Source organism: Littorina saxatilis, linkage group LG10 (assembly GCF_037325665.1).
Source record: "Littorina saxatilis isolate snail1 linkage group LG10, US_GU_Lsax_2.0, whole genome shotgun sequence".
NCBI classification, from domain to species: Eukaryota; Metazoa; Mollusca; class Gastropoda; order Littorinimorpha; family Littorinidae; genus Littorina; species Littorina saxatilis.
The window spans coordinates 24,841,625-24,859,850 of record NC_090254.1 but is presented as its reverse complement, the minus strand read 5'-3'; the positions used below and the strand labels follow the sequence as shown (position 1 = coordinate 24,859,850).

The 18,226-nt window shown below is 41.7% G+C and overlaps 1 protein-coding gene across 1 annotated transcript in view; it reads right to left on the bottom strand.

Moving 5' to 3' along the window:
* Positions 1–3,468: 3,468 nt before the first annotated feature.
* The window catches only part of LOC138977820 (trichohyalin-like), a gene marked incomplete in the record, with an annotated part of 61,459 nt that continues 46,701 nt past the window's right edge, over positions 3,469–18,226 (bottom strand). Inside the window, 2 exon segments of the mRNA XM_070350428.1 lie at positions 3,469–8,170; positions 9,263–9,412. Coding sequence (XP_070206529.1) covers positions 7,932–8,170; positions 9,263–9,412 — 389 coding nt within the window.

Here is an 18,226-nt window from a genome sequence, read left to right as displayed (position 1 = left end):
TAGGGTTTTACATGGGATAAGATCATCCCTCCACTTGGTCACTTACCCAAAATCAACATCATGACTGCTCGCTGTGCCGAGTGGGATTTTTGTTTAAGAATTAATTTCACATACTGACACTATAGTGTGAGTTAAGAAATCAGTCCATAAAAAAAATTCTCTTTGCGCGTAAAGCACCCAGGCTCTTCATTTAGTTTTGTTTTAACTTGTGTTTATAAAAAAAAAAAAAAATTACATTGAAACATCTCAATATCATAATTGTATTTTCTTAACATTCAAAAACACGAGATCAGTGAACGAAACATTCAATTGGTAATCTAGTGGCTGCTCCGCCTGGCGTATGGCATTATGGGGTTAGTGCTAGGACTGGTTGGTCCGGTGTCAGAATAATGTGACTGGGTGAGACATGAAGCCTGTGCTGCGACTTCTGTCTTGTGTGTGGAGCACGTTATATGTCAAAGCAGCACCGCTCTGATATGGCCCTTCGTGGTCGGCTGGGCGTTAAGCAAACAAACAAACAAACAAACAAACAAACAAACAAACAATCCTTGTACATGCTTGCCTGACTAGATATATGATTATGAGTTGATTCGTTTACACGAGCTTCTTCTTCTTCTTCTTCTTCTTTGTTAATGGGCTTAGACTCTCACGTTCACTCATGTTTTTAGCACGAGCGGATTTTTACGTGTATGCCCGTTGTTACCCCGCCATTCAGGCAGCATACGCCGATTTCGGGGGAGGCATGCTGGGTATCTAATTTCGTGTTTTTATAACCCGCCGAACTCTGACATGGATTACAGGATCTTTTCCGTGCGCACGTGGTCGTGTGCTTGCGTGTACACACGAAGGGGGTTAAGTCACTAGCAGGTCTGCACATAAGTTGACCGGGGGGATCGGGACAAATTTCCACTCTTAACCCACCAGGCGGCAGCGACCGCGATTCGAACTCACGACCTCTCGATTAGGAGGCCGACGTCTTACCACCACGCCACTGTGCCCGTCGTTTACACGAGCAAGACTGTGCCTTTAAGGGAGAGTAGTGATATGAAATTAAATAACATAGAAATATTATCCAATCAGAGGGCTCATTTCGTGTGAACTGATGGTCCTATTTTGTCAAAGCTATTTCACAAGACATGGTTAGCAAACAACGTGTCATGAAAACGATACGATGAAAGGAGTGATATTTTGTTTGAGTAATGTTTGATTCCCATCACACTTTGTTGGTTACTAGAACAGATGAAAACTTTTGTTTACGTAGTTTTGAAAAGCGTACAACTACCAGGCGTTAACATTGAGTTTATTGTGCTACTGCCTCTATATGAAATCACCGTTTTAACAAACAAAAAAACACACACGTCGATTTGTTTAAACTATCATTTCGATCAGATTTAGAAGCCGTTTTGCAAAGTGTTTGTTTGAATGCTGTTGTTTTCTTTAAGAGCGCATATCACTTCTTTTTTTTAAACCATTCAAACCCGTCTTTAAAGATTGTATCGACATAAACGGTTTCTATAAATAGGCCGTATTAGACATAATTTTATACAAGCTTGTAGCCATCATCCCGCTGAAGCTTGTATAAAATTATGTCTAATGCGGCCTTTTTATAGAAACCGTTTATGTCAATAAAATCCTTAAGACGAACTATATGTAAGTATTGAACTTCAATGACTGCACAGCTGGCATAGTGCATTGGATTTTGCTCTAATTTTATACAAACGATACTTACTTAATTCACGTCACAAAACACAACTCACCCATCATATTTATGTTTAATTAAATATTCATTCTTACGTACGAGTCTTACCTGTTTTTAATGCAACCTTTACTTGTTTTTTGGAAAGTTTGTGTTTGAAATATTTCATACGTTTGTTATGTATGTTGTGTTCATATTTAGTTGAACTATTTCATACGTTTCTTCTGTACGTTGTGTTCATAATGTTGGATTTGTTGTACAGACATATACTTGTTATCTACAAACTAAACAATTCTGCTTTACGTACGGCCCCAGCATCATACGACTCATATTATGACTCAGAATGTATAACGGTCGTTTCGCACTCACGATTTTATCAAAAATAAAACACTCACAAATTACCCATTTTAAGCTCCACACCAGTATTTAATGCCATAAGGGAAATCCCAGCGATACGTGTTTTGCTGTGCAAATATCGACAGAATAAAGTCACGATTTTACACTGTGTTTACAAAGCGGTGAAAATTGAAAGGCTATTACTGTGGGGGTTTTGTATTTCCCTTCCCAGCCCTCCATAATGAACTTCGTATGGAAAGTTCCTCCGGGCATTATTTGACCTGATCTTGTCACACAAAGAACACACTAGGGACACGTTTTATACAAAACACACCTGCCGTTGGGAGGAGTGACATTACTCAACCGAGGAGACACCGAAGCAATATTTTTGGGGCACACTTACATGAATGATCGTGCAGCATGGTTATACAATCACGAACAATTGTAATTGCCTATTTTCTTTATGAAAATTGGTATACCTGTGTGAATTTAAATGCTCTTTTTCATGGAATGAGTTATAACGTATTTTAACCGTAATGCATGTGCAGACAATTTATTATTTAATCAAATACAGGGTTTAAAAGGTGGCACAATTCCCTACACTTTTTACACAATTATTGACAACACCTCCAGCATGATGTTTTTGATATTTGGTGGTCAGGATAAACAATGTAGTAGCTGGCTTCTGAAGCTCCAGGTTTGATATTGCTTTAGATTTCATGAAATTATGAATTTTTGTTCTGAAATACTGATTTTCGAAGTATATTTGCAAAGAACAGTAGTTTCAACAGCAATAGCAGAAGTAGTAATGGTTGAAGTAGTAGCAATACTGTTTGTGAAGTAGTCGCGGTAGCAGTTCTAGTAGTCATAGCAATATTTCATTCTTATTCCGATTCCCTGTTATCTTCTTCTTTTCTACTTCGTTTTCTTTTACCTATACATTCCCTTCTTTCCGCCTTGCGGGTGAAAATAACAGACAAAGGTCCGTGGAGGTAAAACATACGAGTTATAAATCATGTGTATTATTGATCTTCTCCCAAGCGTAAATACACATGCATGGAGATAGTGTGTATGTGTGTGTGTGTGTGTGTGTGTGTGTGTGTGTGTGTGTGTGTGTGTGTGAGTGAGTGTGCGTGTGTGTATTGTGTACGTGCGTGTGTGTACGTGTGTGTGTGTGTGTGTGTGTGTGTGTGAGAGAGAGAGAGAGAGAGAGAGAGAGAGAGAGAGAGAGAGAGAGAGAGAGAGAGAGAGAGAGAGAGAGAGAGAGAGAGAGAGAGAGAGAGAGAGAGAGATCATTATTATTGTCCTCTTCGTTGACGTCGCCGTCGTACTCATCATCATCATCATCATCATCATCATCATCATCATCATCTTGTTTTTTCATGTTCTTACCCTTGACTCATCATCGTCCGTAAACAGAACCGGAAATAGGCAAATACGTTGTTGTTTTTCTTTATTTCAAAGGAGTGAACTTAATAGTTTATTATCAAAATATTCCATGCAGTAACAATGGTTTCAATCAAACAAAAACAAAAATTCCATCGCACAAAATGACACACACACAAAAGTAAGATATGAACAGGGAATGAATAATTCACAATTGCCGAAGTAAGGTGAAGAAACCATCTGGTGGATTAAAGATTAGAAATAGAAGGATTGTGCACAACGCTTTTTGAATCAATCGTCGAATATTTGAGCTTCAAAGTACAAACTTGGTGTATTGGTGCGACCTCAAATAATCCGACGGCGCAATCATAATATCATGTCATATCATCACATCAGGAAAGTGTGCATGAAAAAAGAAAGCAACCCAAAGCTTAGAACGTTTGCAACTTATTTAAACGTTGTTACAATCGCTATAATCTAATTTGATCATATAACATATCACATTATTTCCCTGTGTCAAAAATCATACGGAGATTTTTAATGTTTAAAGAAAACTTAGCAGACTAAGCTCAAGTCTAAGTAACAGTTTTTCTGCAAGCAAACAAATGAAGTAACAAATAAAGTCATAAATCATTGCACTGAATGTCTTAAACTTACAACGCTTAAATTGTGTTATTCTGCAATAGGAAGAATAAAATACGTTTGGTGATTATTATAAGGATGAGAAAGGCTTTTTTGTGTCAGTCCTATAAATACCGCCAACCATACCATTACATAACAAAGAGGGAAAACGCGATAACAAACACAAGTTTACACACACACACACCCACCCACACACACCCACCCACACACACACACACACACACACAAACTCAGACACACACAAACACACACCAACAGGCACACACGCACGCACGAACGCACGCACGCGCGCGCGCGCACACACACACTCACACACACACACACACACTCACACACACACACACACACACACACACCTGTACACGCGCACATTCGAGTGTGTGATTACCACACGAATCAATCTACACCATTTCAGTATAGGGCTTAAATACTGAATTATACAACAATATAGCTATTCTGATGAACACGTGGGGGAATTTGGGGGCTGTGATTGGATGGTCTCTTCCTATCATCAAAGCATATTGCTGCCGAAGTCGGCCATTTTACTCAATATCCAAAAGCATATTGAGTAAAATGGCATCCAAAAGCATATTGAGTAAAATGGCTGACGCATGATTCCGGTTTACACATCTGTACCACGCGGCGATGTTTCTATCGACAACAGCATACACTGACAACTTGAAATTCTTCTCGGGAATGTTTTTCAGCTTTACAAACTTGAAATTCTTCTCGGGAATGTTTTTCAGCTTTACAAATGTCGATAGCAAATTTCCAGAAGCTGCAATCTGAAGCAACCTATCTCTGATTCTAGCAGACGATCTCTCCAATGTTTAACACAAAATCAGCAAACTCTCCTGTCACAGAGAACGTCCATTGTATAGTGCAATGTTGAAATGAAGTTACTGGTCTGAAACATTTAGTCGTTTCTTCTGAGACAATCCTTGTTCTCTTATCATCTGCAGATTTACCGCAGTCTTCACCACGCGAATTCCCAACAGAAGTCAGACTTTCGAACATACAATATACGTAGGCAAGCATGATACGTCATGACGTCATATGATTCCTAGCATATTGATGTAATGCTAAACATCCGGTTATCTCGAGTTTTCTCCGTAATACATGTCCGTGGGTTTTTCAATGTTCGGTTATTTCCGTGGCTTCATGCGGAAAGGGAACCGTCGTCTGCACTCAACGACATGGACCATTCTGGTACTTGTTGCTGACAAAAACATGATTTTAACACAGAATTTAATGTCAGAATAGCTATATAATCGCTATTGTGTTTTCATCGTAGCAATAGGGTCCGATATTTAGACTCGAACAAGTATAATGCGACTCGTCTTCGACTCGTCAGCATTATACTTGTCTCGTCTAAATATCGGGCCCTATTGCTACGCTGAAAACACAATAGCTGGTAATGTATTGTCCCCCATGCCAGTCTTACAGACACAATATGAAATCAATAATAATTCACGCGTATGATAAATCTGACCAATTTAATCGCAAAGAAAATGTTAAATAAAAAGACAATGGAAAAGATCAAAGAAAGAAAAAAGAGATAAGAATTAAACAAATAAAAACAAAAACAGAAGCAAGACCACATTTTTGGACACAGTATTCATTGAACTGCATCTTTACTTTTTTTAATTTTTTTAATCTAGCTACTTTGGAGGAAAGCACAGTTTGAACAAGTAGAACAGACAGAAAACACATCCATCAGACAGACAGAGAGAAAATACACATAGACAGATATAAAGGAAACGAATTCATACCTCCATTTGACCTAATTTCTTGTCTGCTATGAAGAACTGTGATAAGTTAAAATCTTATTGTACCAAATATCGGTTACAAATAATTAAGTGAGATCTAAGATGTCTTTGAAATAGTACCAAATAATTAGCAAAATAAAAGATCGACACATCGTAGAAAAAGACGGAAAGCAGGCATCCACGAAGAATGACGCAAAACACTGAAGGTATTCGAGGAGAAAAAGGCAAAGGTGTATCATACAAGTAAATGCTCAGCCGTCAGAAATTGTCACGTGACGAAATTTAAAAAAAAAAGTTGGTGAGAAAATTATTGGTGGACCGGCCGTTGGACTTCGTTCAAGATCAGGCTCTGCCCTTAGGAACACAGTTACAAACACTGAACGCATATCACAACTCAAGCAACTGTTCGGGAAGGGTCTCTCAACGCAGCGTACATAATCACAGCTTCGTCAACGAATTAGGACATAAGTATCTGGGTTTCAACGATGACACAGTCACATGTTCGGATTACGTCACAACTCGGGTACAGTCTTGAACATGTCGTGTATCAAATACACGCCATAACTCTTCAGAGAGGCAGGGGGTACATTCATTTGTGACAGCTAACACACTGAAATTCGTGAGTCCTTTTCGAGAGACGGGAATCCCGAGCGCAAACGTGATCCAACCTTCTGCTCAAAAGCCAAGCGAAACATAAAAGGTGTTCTGTAACCTCATACTTACAAAACTGACACCTCAGATTGTGAGACAGTCTTCGCACAAAACCCCCAGCCAGTTGACGAGGCCAAAAGGACCCCCGTACAACTCGAGTGTTGCACATACACTGACCTCTCTTCCTTCTCTTGTCTCCCTTATACGTTTCTGCAGCCTTCAATCAAACAAAACAAAGTAACTCAAGCCACATCAGTCTTCGCCGCAAAAGCCCAAGTTGACCAGGCCAAAGACTTGCTAGAGTTTCGTCTGATTGTGGCCCATAACTGGCTTCCCTTCTGCCCTATCCGTAAGTCTCTTCCCTTGACCTCTTCAGTCAAATCAAACAAAACACACTAGTCGATCTTCCCAAAGCTGAAAGGAGATCTTCCAGAGTTCGGTCTGATCGTTGCCTTTTCGCTGGTTTATATTCTCTCGCTTCTCTCCTATTCCTTAGTCTCTTCTCTCCTATTCCTTTGTCTCTTCAAACAAAACGCTCCTCAGGTCATAGTCTTCGCACACAAGCCCCAGTTCACCTGGCCTATAGGGGATCTTCGAGAGCTCAATCTGATCGCTGCGCACACTTTGCTTATTATTATATATCCTCTTCCTTTAGACAAACAAATCCTTCAAGTCATAGTCTTCGCACACAACCCCCTGTTCACCAGGCCAGAGAGGATGATCGTTTCACGCAAACTGCTCCCTATTCATTTCCTCTTCCTTACTCTGTGTTATAGTCTTCGCACACAACTCTTGTTCACCAGGCCAGGTGGGATCTGATCGTTGCACGCACATTGTTCATTATCCTTCATCCCATTCCCTAAGTCAAACAGATCCTTCAAGTCATAGTCTTCGCACAAGATCCCCAGTCCACCAGGCCAGAGAGGATCTTCCAGAGCTGAGTCTGATCGTTGCACGCAAACTGTTCTCTATTCTGTTCCTCTTCCTTACTCTCCTAAATAGTCTTTGCGCACAAGCCCCAGTTCACCTGACCAGAGAGCATGTTCCAGAGCTCGTTCTGATCGTTCGCTGTTCTTTTCCTTTTTGCTTACTCTCTGCCATAGTCTTTGCACACAAGCCCCGGTTCACCTGACCAGAGAGAATGTTCCAGAGCTCGTTCTGATCGTTCGCTATTCTGTTCCTCTTACTTACTCTCTGTCATAGTCGTTGCTCACAAGCCAGCGCTCGGTGTGATCATTGCACGAACACTGATCATTACTCTCTATCCTCTTCCCTAAGTCAAACAAATCCCTCAATTCCCCCAGTTCGCCAGGCCAGAGAGGATCTTCCAGAGCTCGATCTGATCGTTGCGCGCATGCTGTTCATTATTCTCTATCCTCTTCCCTAAGTCAAACACATCCCTCAAATCCCCCAGTTCACCAGGCCAGAGGAGACCGGTCCACGTTCCTGGGTCAGACCTGCCGGAGTTCCGTCCTGTCGTTGTGTTTGGACTTCCAACACCACTTGCAGCACTTGGCTCTGCTCGCCTCCCTCACTAGGTCGTCCAGACTCATGCACACCGCCGCCGCCAGGAAGAAGAAGGCCCCTCCCCATCCCAACCCGTAGCCAATGCCGTAACGGTGGCTGCTGATGTTCCGGTCGATCTCGATGGCGATTGGAAACACCATTAAGGCCACCCCGGTGCTAAGGGCTGGAGGAAAGAGAGAGAGCGGAGATTAGAAATGTTGGTATCTATTGATATGTTGGAGAGAGATGATGATACATGTTAGATTTCATTCATATGTTGGAAAGAGAAGATGAACAATGTTATAAAACATCGAACTGGTGGAGAGAAAAGATAAGAATGTTTAGTATTCACGGAGATGGTGTAGATGGAAGATAAGAAATGTTAGCATTCATGCATATGTGGGAGAGAGAAGATGTCACATGTCAGCATACATCGAAATGGCACAGAGACAAAAAAAGAAGCTTTAGTATTCATTCATATGTTAAAAAGAGAAGCTGAGAAATGTTAGATTTCATGCATATGTTTAAGAGCGAAGATGACAAATGTTAGCATTCATTCATATGTTGGAAAGAGAAGATGAAAAATGTTAGCATTCATAGAGGTGGTGGAGAAGGAGATGTAAAATGTTAGTGTGACAGGTAGACGCAGTAGTCCCCCTTGTCACATGCAGCTACAGTGCAATTGACGGAGTTGTCTCCCTGCTAAAGCCTGTTTTGACTGGCTCCGCCTTCTAAGATGATACTTGTGCTGCGGGCATTCGGTTACATTATAATTTATCGTGATGATTGAGAGAGAAGACGAAAAATGTCAGTAATCATCAAGATAATGGAGAGAAAATAAAAATGTTAGTATTCAACGAATTGGTGGAGAGAGAAGATACAAAATGTTACAATTCATCAAGATGGTGGAGATAGAAAGTAAGAAGTGTAAATATATAGATAGAATAGACACACAGATACAGAGAGAGAAAGAGAAAGAGCGAGAGCGAGAGAGAGAGAGAGAGAGAGAGAGAGAGAGAGAGAGAGAACGAGAGAGAGAGAGAGAGAGACAGACAGACAGACAGACAGACAGACAGACAGAGAAATAAACAGACACGCAGACAGAGAGACAGATATAGACAGGGAGAGACACAGAAGACAGAGAGAGAAGGACATAGCATTTCTCTCTCTTTCTTCGATATTTTATTTCCCGTCTGTCTGTCTTTCTGTCTGGCAAATATATCGGCCCGTCCGTCCGTCTGTCGATCGGCAGTTTATCAGACTCAAAAGCCCTTACCACATATAATGAAGATCTCGCCAGCAGAATGGAAGTAGTAGATTTTTCTGGGCAGGGGGGAGGTGCAAACCCCGCATATGGACAGGACGGAGGCCAGGATACCAAAGGATGCTGCGAAGATCATCAGTCCTATCACAGCATTCTGCCAGTCTGCAAACCAACACGAAAAGGGCTTATTTACTCAAAGTGCACAACGAAATAAAAAAAAGGCTTCTTCACCCAACGTGCAAAACAAAAACGAAAAAGGCTTATTCGAAATTGTGTACAGAATAAGCTATTTATGTATGTTTTTTGTGAGGCGCTTAGAACGGTATAAGGATTTACGCCATATCAATATCCACACTATCATTATTCTTCACCGCATACTCGAAACGAAAACGAAAAAGGCATCTTCGCGCAATGTGTATAACAAAAACGAAAAAGGCTTATTCGCCCAATTTAAAAGACCTTGAATTATTTTGCGAGACACGGTTGTTGGAGAAAGAAATGGCGCATCTGATGTAAAAGTTCGTACATGTTCAAGACACTGTTAAAATGTAGTTGTTGTTGTTCTTGTTGTTCTTGAAAGAAAACAAATGGTTGCTTAATCCAGTGTCAGTTCTTGAAAGTGCGAGATACTTGTTGATACTGTTGTTGTTGTTGTTGTTGTTGTTTTCGAAAACGAATTGTCTCAAATAATATAACTTTTGTTATCCCCTGAGCTGCTTCTTTGTCTCCGTATTCCCAGTGTCAAAACATTTGTCATACTTTCACGGTACATAAACATACATGCAAACTGGATATATTTATCTCTTTTTGCTGATGATGCGAACATCTAGACTGTTGACGTGTCTAGACTGCCTAATGTTGCCCATGAATAATCCAATCTACATTGCTAGAAGAACAAAATATCAAAGCCTGTATCCCAGACTTTCTATGTTTTCCAAGGGTGAGAACCAAAAGGTCGAGGATTCAAAGGTCGAGGCACAAAAGGTCGAGGACATTTGGTCAAGAGTCAAAAGGTCGAGTGCGACAAAAGGTCGAGGGTGACAAAAGGTCAACAGCAAAACGTCTAAGGGACACCAGGTCGAGGATTGAAAAAAAGGTCGAGGAATAATAATGTCGATTTCATTTTCAGTGTCCATTCGTGAAGAAAATTCTGGTTCGAGTGCCTATTCGATTTCATTTTCTGTGATGTGCAGAGCTCCATTCTGTGTCTATGTCCCTGTCCGAATGTAACTTTCTCTTCGCTTGGAAATGCTTTTAAAGTTTAAATATGGAACAAAAAGAAGAGAAAACAACTCAAGCTTTATAGCGTATCAGTGACATGCTTCACCAAACAATCTGTTGAGTATAGACCTGTTGTTCACCGTTGACCACACTACGCTTCATTTACTGACAAAGCCGTGGGTCCGTGAGCACAAACAAACACCCATCACTCAAGGCACTGTTAGTACAAACACTTTTCTGAATAACTAAAACAAAGAACACAACATTTATAAACTGCACAATTGGCACACAAAGCTGTGTTTTCTTCAAGCAATCAAAACATTGAATTTAACACACACGGGAACAGAAAATGATGTCGACATTGTCAAACTTCGACAGTTTTTTTAATCCTCAACCTTTTTTCAATCCTCGACCTTGTGTCCCTTAGACGTTTTGCTGTTGACTTTTTGTCACCTTCGACCTTTTGTCGCCCTCGACCTTTTGACTCTTGACCAAATGTCCTCGACCTTTTGTGCCTCGACATTGTAAACCTCGACCTTTTGTCGCACACCCGTTTTCCAATGGTTCACAGCGGAACATTTTGTTTTGCTCATGTTAGGTAAAGGTTACATCACCGTTGATGGCTCGTATGGCATTAAATCCATGTCTATAAAATCCTGAAGAACTTAAATGTCATTCATATTCTTACGTACTATCTTGACATGGACAAAATGCCACCAGCAGGCGCGGCATGTTACTTAAAAAAAAGTCGTATGTAAAGACTGTGCGCGTACAATGGTTAATTGATTGATGCTTAGTCGTTTATTTTGTTCGTCCATCTTTTTGTTTGAATGCTTAGTTAGTTGGTAGGTCAGATCATTTGTAGGGTGTTTGCTTCGTTGTTGTTGTTGTTGTTGTTGTTGCTTGCTTCGTTGTTGTTCTTCTTCTTATGGTCGTCCTTGCTGTTGTTGCTGTTGTTGTTGCTTCTGTTGCTGCTTGTTTTGTTGCAACTGCTGCCTGAAGCTAGTAGTGAATTTAAAAGACACTTATTGAGAGCGTTATTCTTCTCTCTAAGGTTGTTGACTATAATGTAAACCCGAAGCTTGCAGTAACGCCTTGTGATGTCGAGTAGCTTGCAGGTTGTTGTACACACACCCATGCACTTAAACTACAAGGCCGCACACACACACAAATAAGTAATGTTCAGGCCAAGGGAGGTTTCATCGTCGTGCAAAACTATATAACAGTCGTGTACAGTACATACACTCGTGCAACACACGTTCTGTATTCCTTTATTGAAAACAAAGTCTTTGGTCATGAACAAATTGACGCACACACATCCAATGCACATCCAACTCAGCGTACATGCACTGGTCATTTTGCATAGTCAGCGAATGGGTAAATGAAAGGGAAAGGCCTAGCGTTGAAATTAAACGAAACCATAGGACTTGGGAACAGTAAACTGGAAGAAGAGTGGCGAATAGTAGGGACAGTTCTAAAAGCTGACTTGCTCTACACACGATAGTTGTTGCTGTTTTCCTCACAAAATGCAAACACAATTTTTCGTTTTAAAACCGCAGATAACAATATTTTCTACAAACAAAATAAACAAATAAATAAATGGATGTAAAAATGAAAATTATAAAAACACACACATTTATAAAACAATTAACAATAATAAGTAAAAAAAAAAATAAATAATTGGGTAATTCCAAAAGCTCACTCGCCTTAAAGCTATCGTTCAACAAAACCAATGTTTAGACCATGCTTTTGCAATAAGAGCGGGTTGGGGTGGGAGTTGGGGGGGGGGGGGGGCGGAGGTAAGGAATGTGAAGGAAAATTGGCGTCTAATGGACATTGTTGTCTATCCATTAGTGTACTTTGAATTCTACACATTTTAACAGAACACACATCAGTTCCATCAAACCGTCTACTTTCCAACATTCAAGCAATTAGCATGTTGCAATACTCTAACGTTCATTCACTTAAGCATTGAATCATAAGTAACAAGGTTAAAAGCAAGCACTCTTGACAACAAAGGTCAGTGATCGAGGGCTATGCGATGGAATGGGTAGTGGGGTGGGGTGTGGATGGGTTGGGTTGAGGGGAGAGGAGTAGAGGGTCAGCTGACTACGCCCATACGTGATCGCCTGTCCGGACACTTGGCCTCTGCTTCTGGGTCGGACAAGTTCTGGTAACACCTGTGCCAGATGCCGCCGCTGAACCCTGCAACAAAAGAATAGCACAGGTGAGAAACAGGTAATATCGCCACATAGGTAATACAAGAGGACGGCACGGGTGAAACAAAGGTAAACTAGGTACTTGTGTCATATAAAGGTGAGGCTTAGTCCAGGTGAGGTACACGCTAGTGGTATAGGTTACTTAAACGCCTGTTCGCTATGGATTGGGCATTTCTCAGGGATACTAGCCCAGGTGATACACGGGTTAATGGGGTAGGGATCATACTCATAGTTGTGGTAGGATGGAGGGATGAATACTGTACATGATCAAGCATATATCTTCGGATAAAAGTTTGAGATTGCCTGATCGTTTTGCTTGGATAAAGAACACAATGCATTGATCGCAAATTCAAAGATAAAATGCATGCACAAGACAGTGTACACCCACACCAAAACACACACACACACACACACACACACACACACACACACACACACACACACACACACACACACACACAAGAGCACGTACACACTCGTTACCAATAAATTATGACTGCCACTAAATAATGACTCTCACGTGACCGTTTTAGGTGCTGAAATTGGGTTGGAACAATAACGAAAACAACAACAACAACAACAACAACAACAACAAAAACAACCCAACTGGAAAAACACAAAACAATTCCACAGACGCTTAGAATAACAACAACAACAACAACAACAACAACAACAACAACAACAACAACAACAACCCAACTGGGAAAACACATACAATATTCCACAGACGCTTCACCAGCCAATCCTGCTGCACCCAGAAACATATTATTTTTATTTCTCTCCTCCTATTGAACGTGTAGAGCCTCTCTTCCAAACTTGTTCTGTCCAAGATGTTGTGTTCGCAGCCTCTGTATATGTACCCTTGTTGTAAGACTCCCTCCGAGAGTGTTATTGTGGTGTTTGTGTGTGTGTGTGTGTGTGTGTGTGTGTTTCGTTTTACAAGACGAGCGTGGGGAGGGGCGGGTTGGGGGGGGGGGGGGGGTTGGTGGGATGGACTGTGATCGCTGCACAACCCTGCGTGCCGGTTCCTATGCCGGTCATCCACGCTTATTCCATTATGCTTTCCCTCCATACTGTAATTCCCTGCACGCTCTCCGGAGGATTTCTGTCAATCTACATTCGAGTCCTTCTTTCCGCTTATGTCCCTTTGCCAATCTACAATTCTTCTTTCCAGTTACGTCCCTTTGCCCTTTCTGATTACTTCCGGCCATATTGCATGCTATGCGGGAAAAAGACCTAGAGATGCGATCTCTTTTTTTGTTGTCTCTGTGCGGCATGCATTTTTGGGGGGAATATTCTAGGAGAATTTCGATTACTTTTATTCTCAGCAGATGATGTGTTCATATGATTTGTAAGTTACCCTGACGCTTCAAGGAATGTTAACAACTATCAAACTCAAGAAGAATAAGAGGCAATGGAGTACAGGCTGATAACGTTCTCCAACAAATGCTAGTCGAGGGGGGGGGGGGGTGGGGGTGGGGGAGTAAAGTAAAAACAATAGTTGTTATTAAAAACATCAAAAACGCACTAATAAATACAGTTCAAAGCCGTAAACCCCGATGATTTATAAACCTACTATATACTCTGCAACTATACGTAACACTCCCACACACTTTACAACACGCCGCCCCGAAGCCATCACATAAACCATCCTGTTGCCCTCGCTTTCCTCCAGACGACGTATCCTGACGACGTATCCTGACGACGTATCATTTTCGTCCCATTTCCCTCCAACGGGACGTGTTTTATGAGGATCCTCTGGGGAGGGACCCTTTCATCGCCCGTGCAGAAGCAAGCTGCTCGCAAGCACTGTACATGCTCCCTCCCCACCCCCCACCCCTTTTTTTTCTCCTCCTGCGAGGTTTGGCCGTACGATCAATCGCTCGGCTGCCCTACTAAATCTATCGCCCTGTCTCTCTCTCTCTCACTCTCTCTCTCTCTCTCTTTCTCCAGCTACACTGTCGCTGTTCCGTTGTCTGTATGGAGTAAGATTATTCTGGTGTGTTAACTGTGTGTGTGTGTGTATGTGTGTCTGTGCGTACGTGCGTGCCAGTGCGTGTGTGTGTGTATGTGTGTGTGTGTGTGTGTGCGTGTATGTGCGTGCCTGTGCGTGTGTGTGTGTATGTGTGTGTGTGTGCGTGTGTGTGTGTAACATTAAATAGAACATGCTAGCGAATTGGACAAATGTGACCCTCCACCACGAAATGAGTCGCATGTCACCTCGCGCGGTTCTGCGCTAGGCTTAATATAATGTAAGTCCGGGGAGTGCCTGGTAACAGTGTGAGGGTCACCTTAGTCACAGGCTTATAACTCAAACAGTTTTTGCTCTTTTCTAAAACGGTTTTCACCACTATATAGAGCATAACAAACTCTGTAGGAAAATGTAAAAATATGAAAATCATGCAAAGGTGACATGCGACTCATTCCGTGGTGGAGGGTCACAAATGTGAAGAATGTGGGGAATCTACTGTACCTTAATCTAGACGAAAACGGCACGATTTGCTCAAACACGCACCACAAGTATGGTAATTAATTAAATCAAAGTGAGTGAATGTCCTTCAGGTAGCTTATTCTCTCGGGCGTTGGAAACCAAAAGTAGTCAAGAAGCGCCGCCTGACGGAAAGATGAGAGTTCAATCCGTGACGCTGCCCACCCTACCCTCCCCCCTAGTGACGTTCATCACGTACACAAACAAACGTAATAAAGCAGTGTAAATAAACCAAACTGACAATCACGAAGAGTGCTTTTTTCCCCCTTTATTCTACGACATTTAATCAAGCTTCAGAATCGTATGGTATAATCATGGAAGCCATCTGAGGGCCTTTTTTCCTCAGGCAGTATTCGTGACATTTTCACTGTAGGATTTAAACATCGATTTTTAGTATGGTAATACTCTCTTACCCCTCCCCTACCCCACCCCCCCTCCTCCTCCCCACTCTCCCTGTTACCCTACTCTGTTCTTCTTTCCTTCACCCTCCAGTGTCGTATGTTCACCCAAAGGCAATTTCTCAGGCCATGTCACCAGTCTTCCACAGCAAATGTCCATCACATGGGTGTGTATCAAAGTGCCTTGACTGGAGCCATGGCGATCGAAGCACGGTCGCGTGTCACTCACACTATCACGCACCAGTCAGTGATCAGGAAAGAGAAAGAGCTCACAGCAGACGCTCAAGTAGTTTTAGTAACATTAATAACAGTGTCTTCTTCTTCTTCTTCGTTCATGGGCTGAAACTCCCACGTTCGCTCGTGTTTTTGCACGTGTGGGTTTTTACGTGTTATGGCCGTTTTTACTTCGTCATCCAGGCAGTCATACACCGCTTTCGGGGGAGTAACAGCGTAACGCTCTGTAACATGGTCAATAACGGCTTTCTTTTAAGCTTCCTAAAGCCTATTTCCAAAGTGTTTCACTTACATTAAAATCAAACCCACTGAAAATAAAGCTTACTCATCCATCTACCCCTATCTTCCTCCACGAAATCAATAACTCAGTCTAAGCTTTCTTTCAGGCGTGTTTCCTAAAGAGGATCCCACTCACTGTACCACGCAGGAGACAGCCGCAAGTCGACCTCAACGAAAGAACACTCAGCGGAAGCCATCTCCTGATAAAATAAAACGGTTTGAGTAACTCTTTAACACCGCCTCCCCTTTACCACCCCCACCCCCCTCCCCCGTATCTGTCTTTCTGATACTGAAAATCAAGCTGACTCATCCCTCCACCTCCATCCTCCTCCTCCTAATGTAAAAGTCAATACCTGAGTCTAAGTCATCAATCTTTCTAAAGCGTATTTCACACAGTGTGTTCCACCCACTTTAGCACGCGAGTTGCCATCAGCGTTTTGTCACACGGTAAATATACCTAAGTAGCTAAGGTCAAACTTTCTAAATAACGCTCCGTAAGTATAACACCCAACTGCCTTGGTCTCCTTATTATATGTATGTCTAAAAGGGACAGGTTGGAAGATTAGGCATCGCCTAAAACCTTCATAATTAAGTTTTGAATCTCAATCTGAATCTGTCTTTTTGATACAAAAGTCAAGCTCATTCACATCTCTACCGACATGGTCTCCTCTCTCGATCTCAGACCTTAAGCTTTTTAAAGGACATCCCCCAAAAGAGTGTTTCACCCACTCAACCACACAAGTTTCCGTCAGCAATCAATCGATACGTAGACTGTCCAGAAAGAAGAAGACGCCAAAGGCTGAACGGAAAGAGCCATGCCGCTACTGTCGCAAATGTCGTTGCTGTTGTCCGCTATGGTGGGTTGTAGTTTGGGTCTGTTGTGGACATAGATTAGTGGAAGGCTAGACTGTGTTGGTTTTTGTTGGGGGTCGGTATAATCGGGGAGAAGGTTGCCGTTGTGTCAAAATGACAGAAGCCTTGAAACTCGTCATTTATCGGATTTCGCAAGAAGCCCCTGCCGCAGAAATACTGATGTTAATGATGTTTTATCGACATTGAGATGTTTCACAAGTTACGAAACTACTACAGAAACAGTATATAATGGTCACCCAATTTGTCTTTCTTTATTTGGTGTTTAACGTCGTTTTCAACCACGAAGGTTATATCGCGACGGGGAAAGGGGGGGAGATAGGATAGAGCCACTTGTTTCTTGTTCACAAAAGCACTAATCAAAAAATTGCTTTAGGGGCTTGCAACGTAGTACAATATATTACCTTACTGGGAGAATGCAAGTTTCCAGTACAAAGGACTTAACATTTCTTACATACATACTGCTTGACTAAAATCTTTACAAACATTGACTATATTCTATACAAGAAACACTTAACAAGGGTAAAAGGAGAAACAGAATCCGTTAGTCGCCTCTTACGACATGCTGGGGAGCATCGGGTAAATTCTTCCCCCTAACCCGCGGAGGGTAGGGTCACCCAAGGGATACTGGTCGTTAGAGGCAGGTGGTCGCTATAGAAAGGTGAATGATACGGGGGGAAAAATCAACTGGGGAATAGTCGTTGTGGGAAGGTGGTCGCTTTTGAGGGGTGCTAGCAACGGCATGCTCAACAGTATAATATGTTAACCAAGTCGATGAGAACTCTAAGGATGAAAACAGTACCATACACACTGTCGGCTTTCCCGGAAATATCCGTTATGCTTCGATCATCAATACTGACCGTTCTAAACGAATGGGGTCCAGCTTGTGTATAAAATGTGTTGTTTGTTCTGCCATTATTACTTCAGTTAATTAATTATACAATTAAAAATACCGTATATTATATACGTTCTTTCTTCTCGGAGTAAAAAACAATAAAAACAAATCTATGCTACATCCTCTGGTTTCCGCGAGTGATATATATATATATATATGTCCAAAATGTCATTATACTTAATGTAGACAATTAGTCTTTGCAAGTATTCCTTATTCTTCCTCATCATGCAATGACACTTTCTGTAAACAGCATTACACTGACACTTCTATAGTTAAAAGTAATCTTTGACAGTAGAGTCAAAACACAACTTGCCTCATATATAACCTACTGTGAAATGTATAGAGAATACTACATGGCTTGCTGTGTCGTAC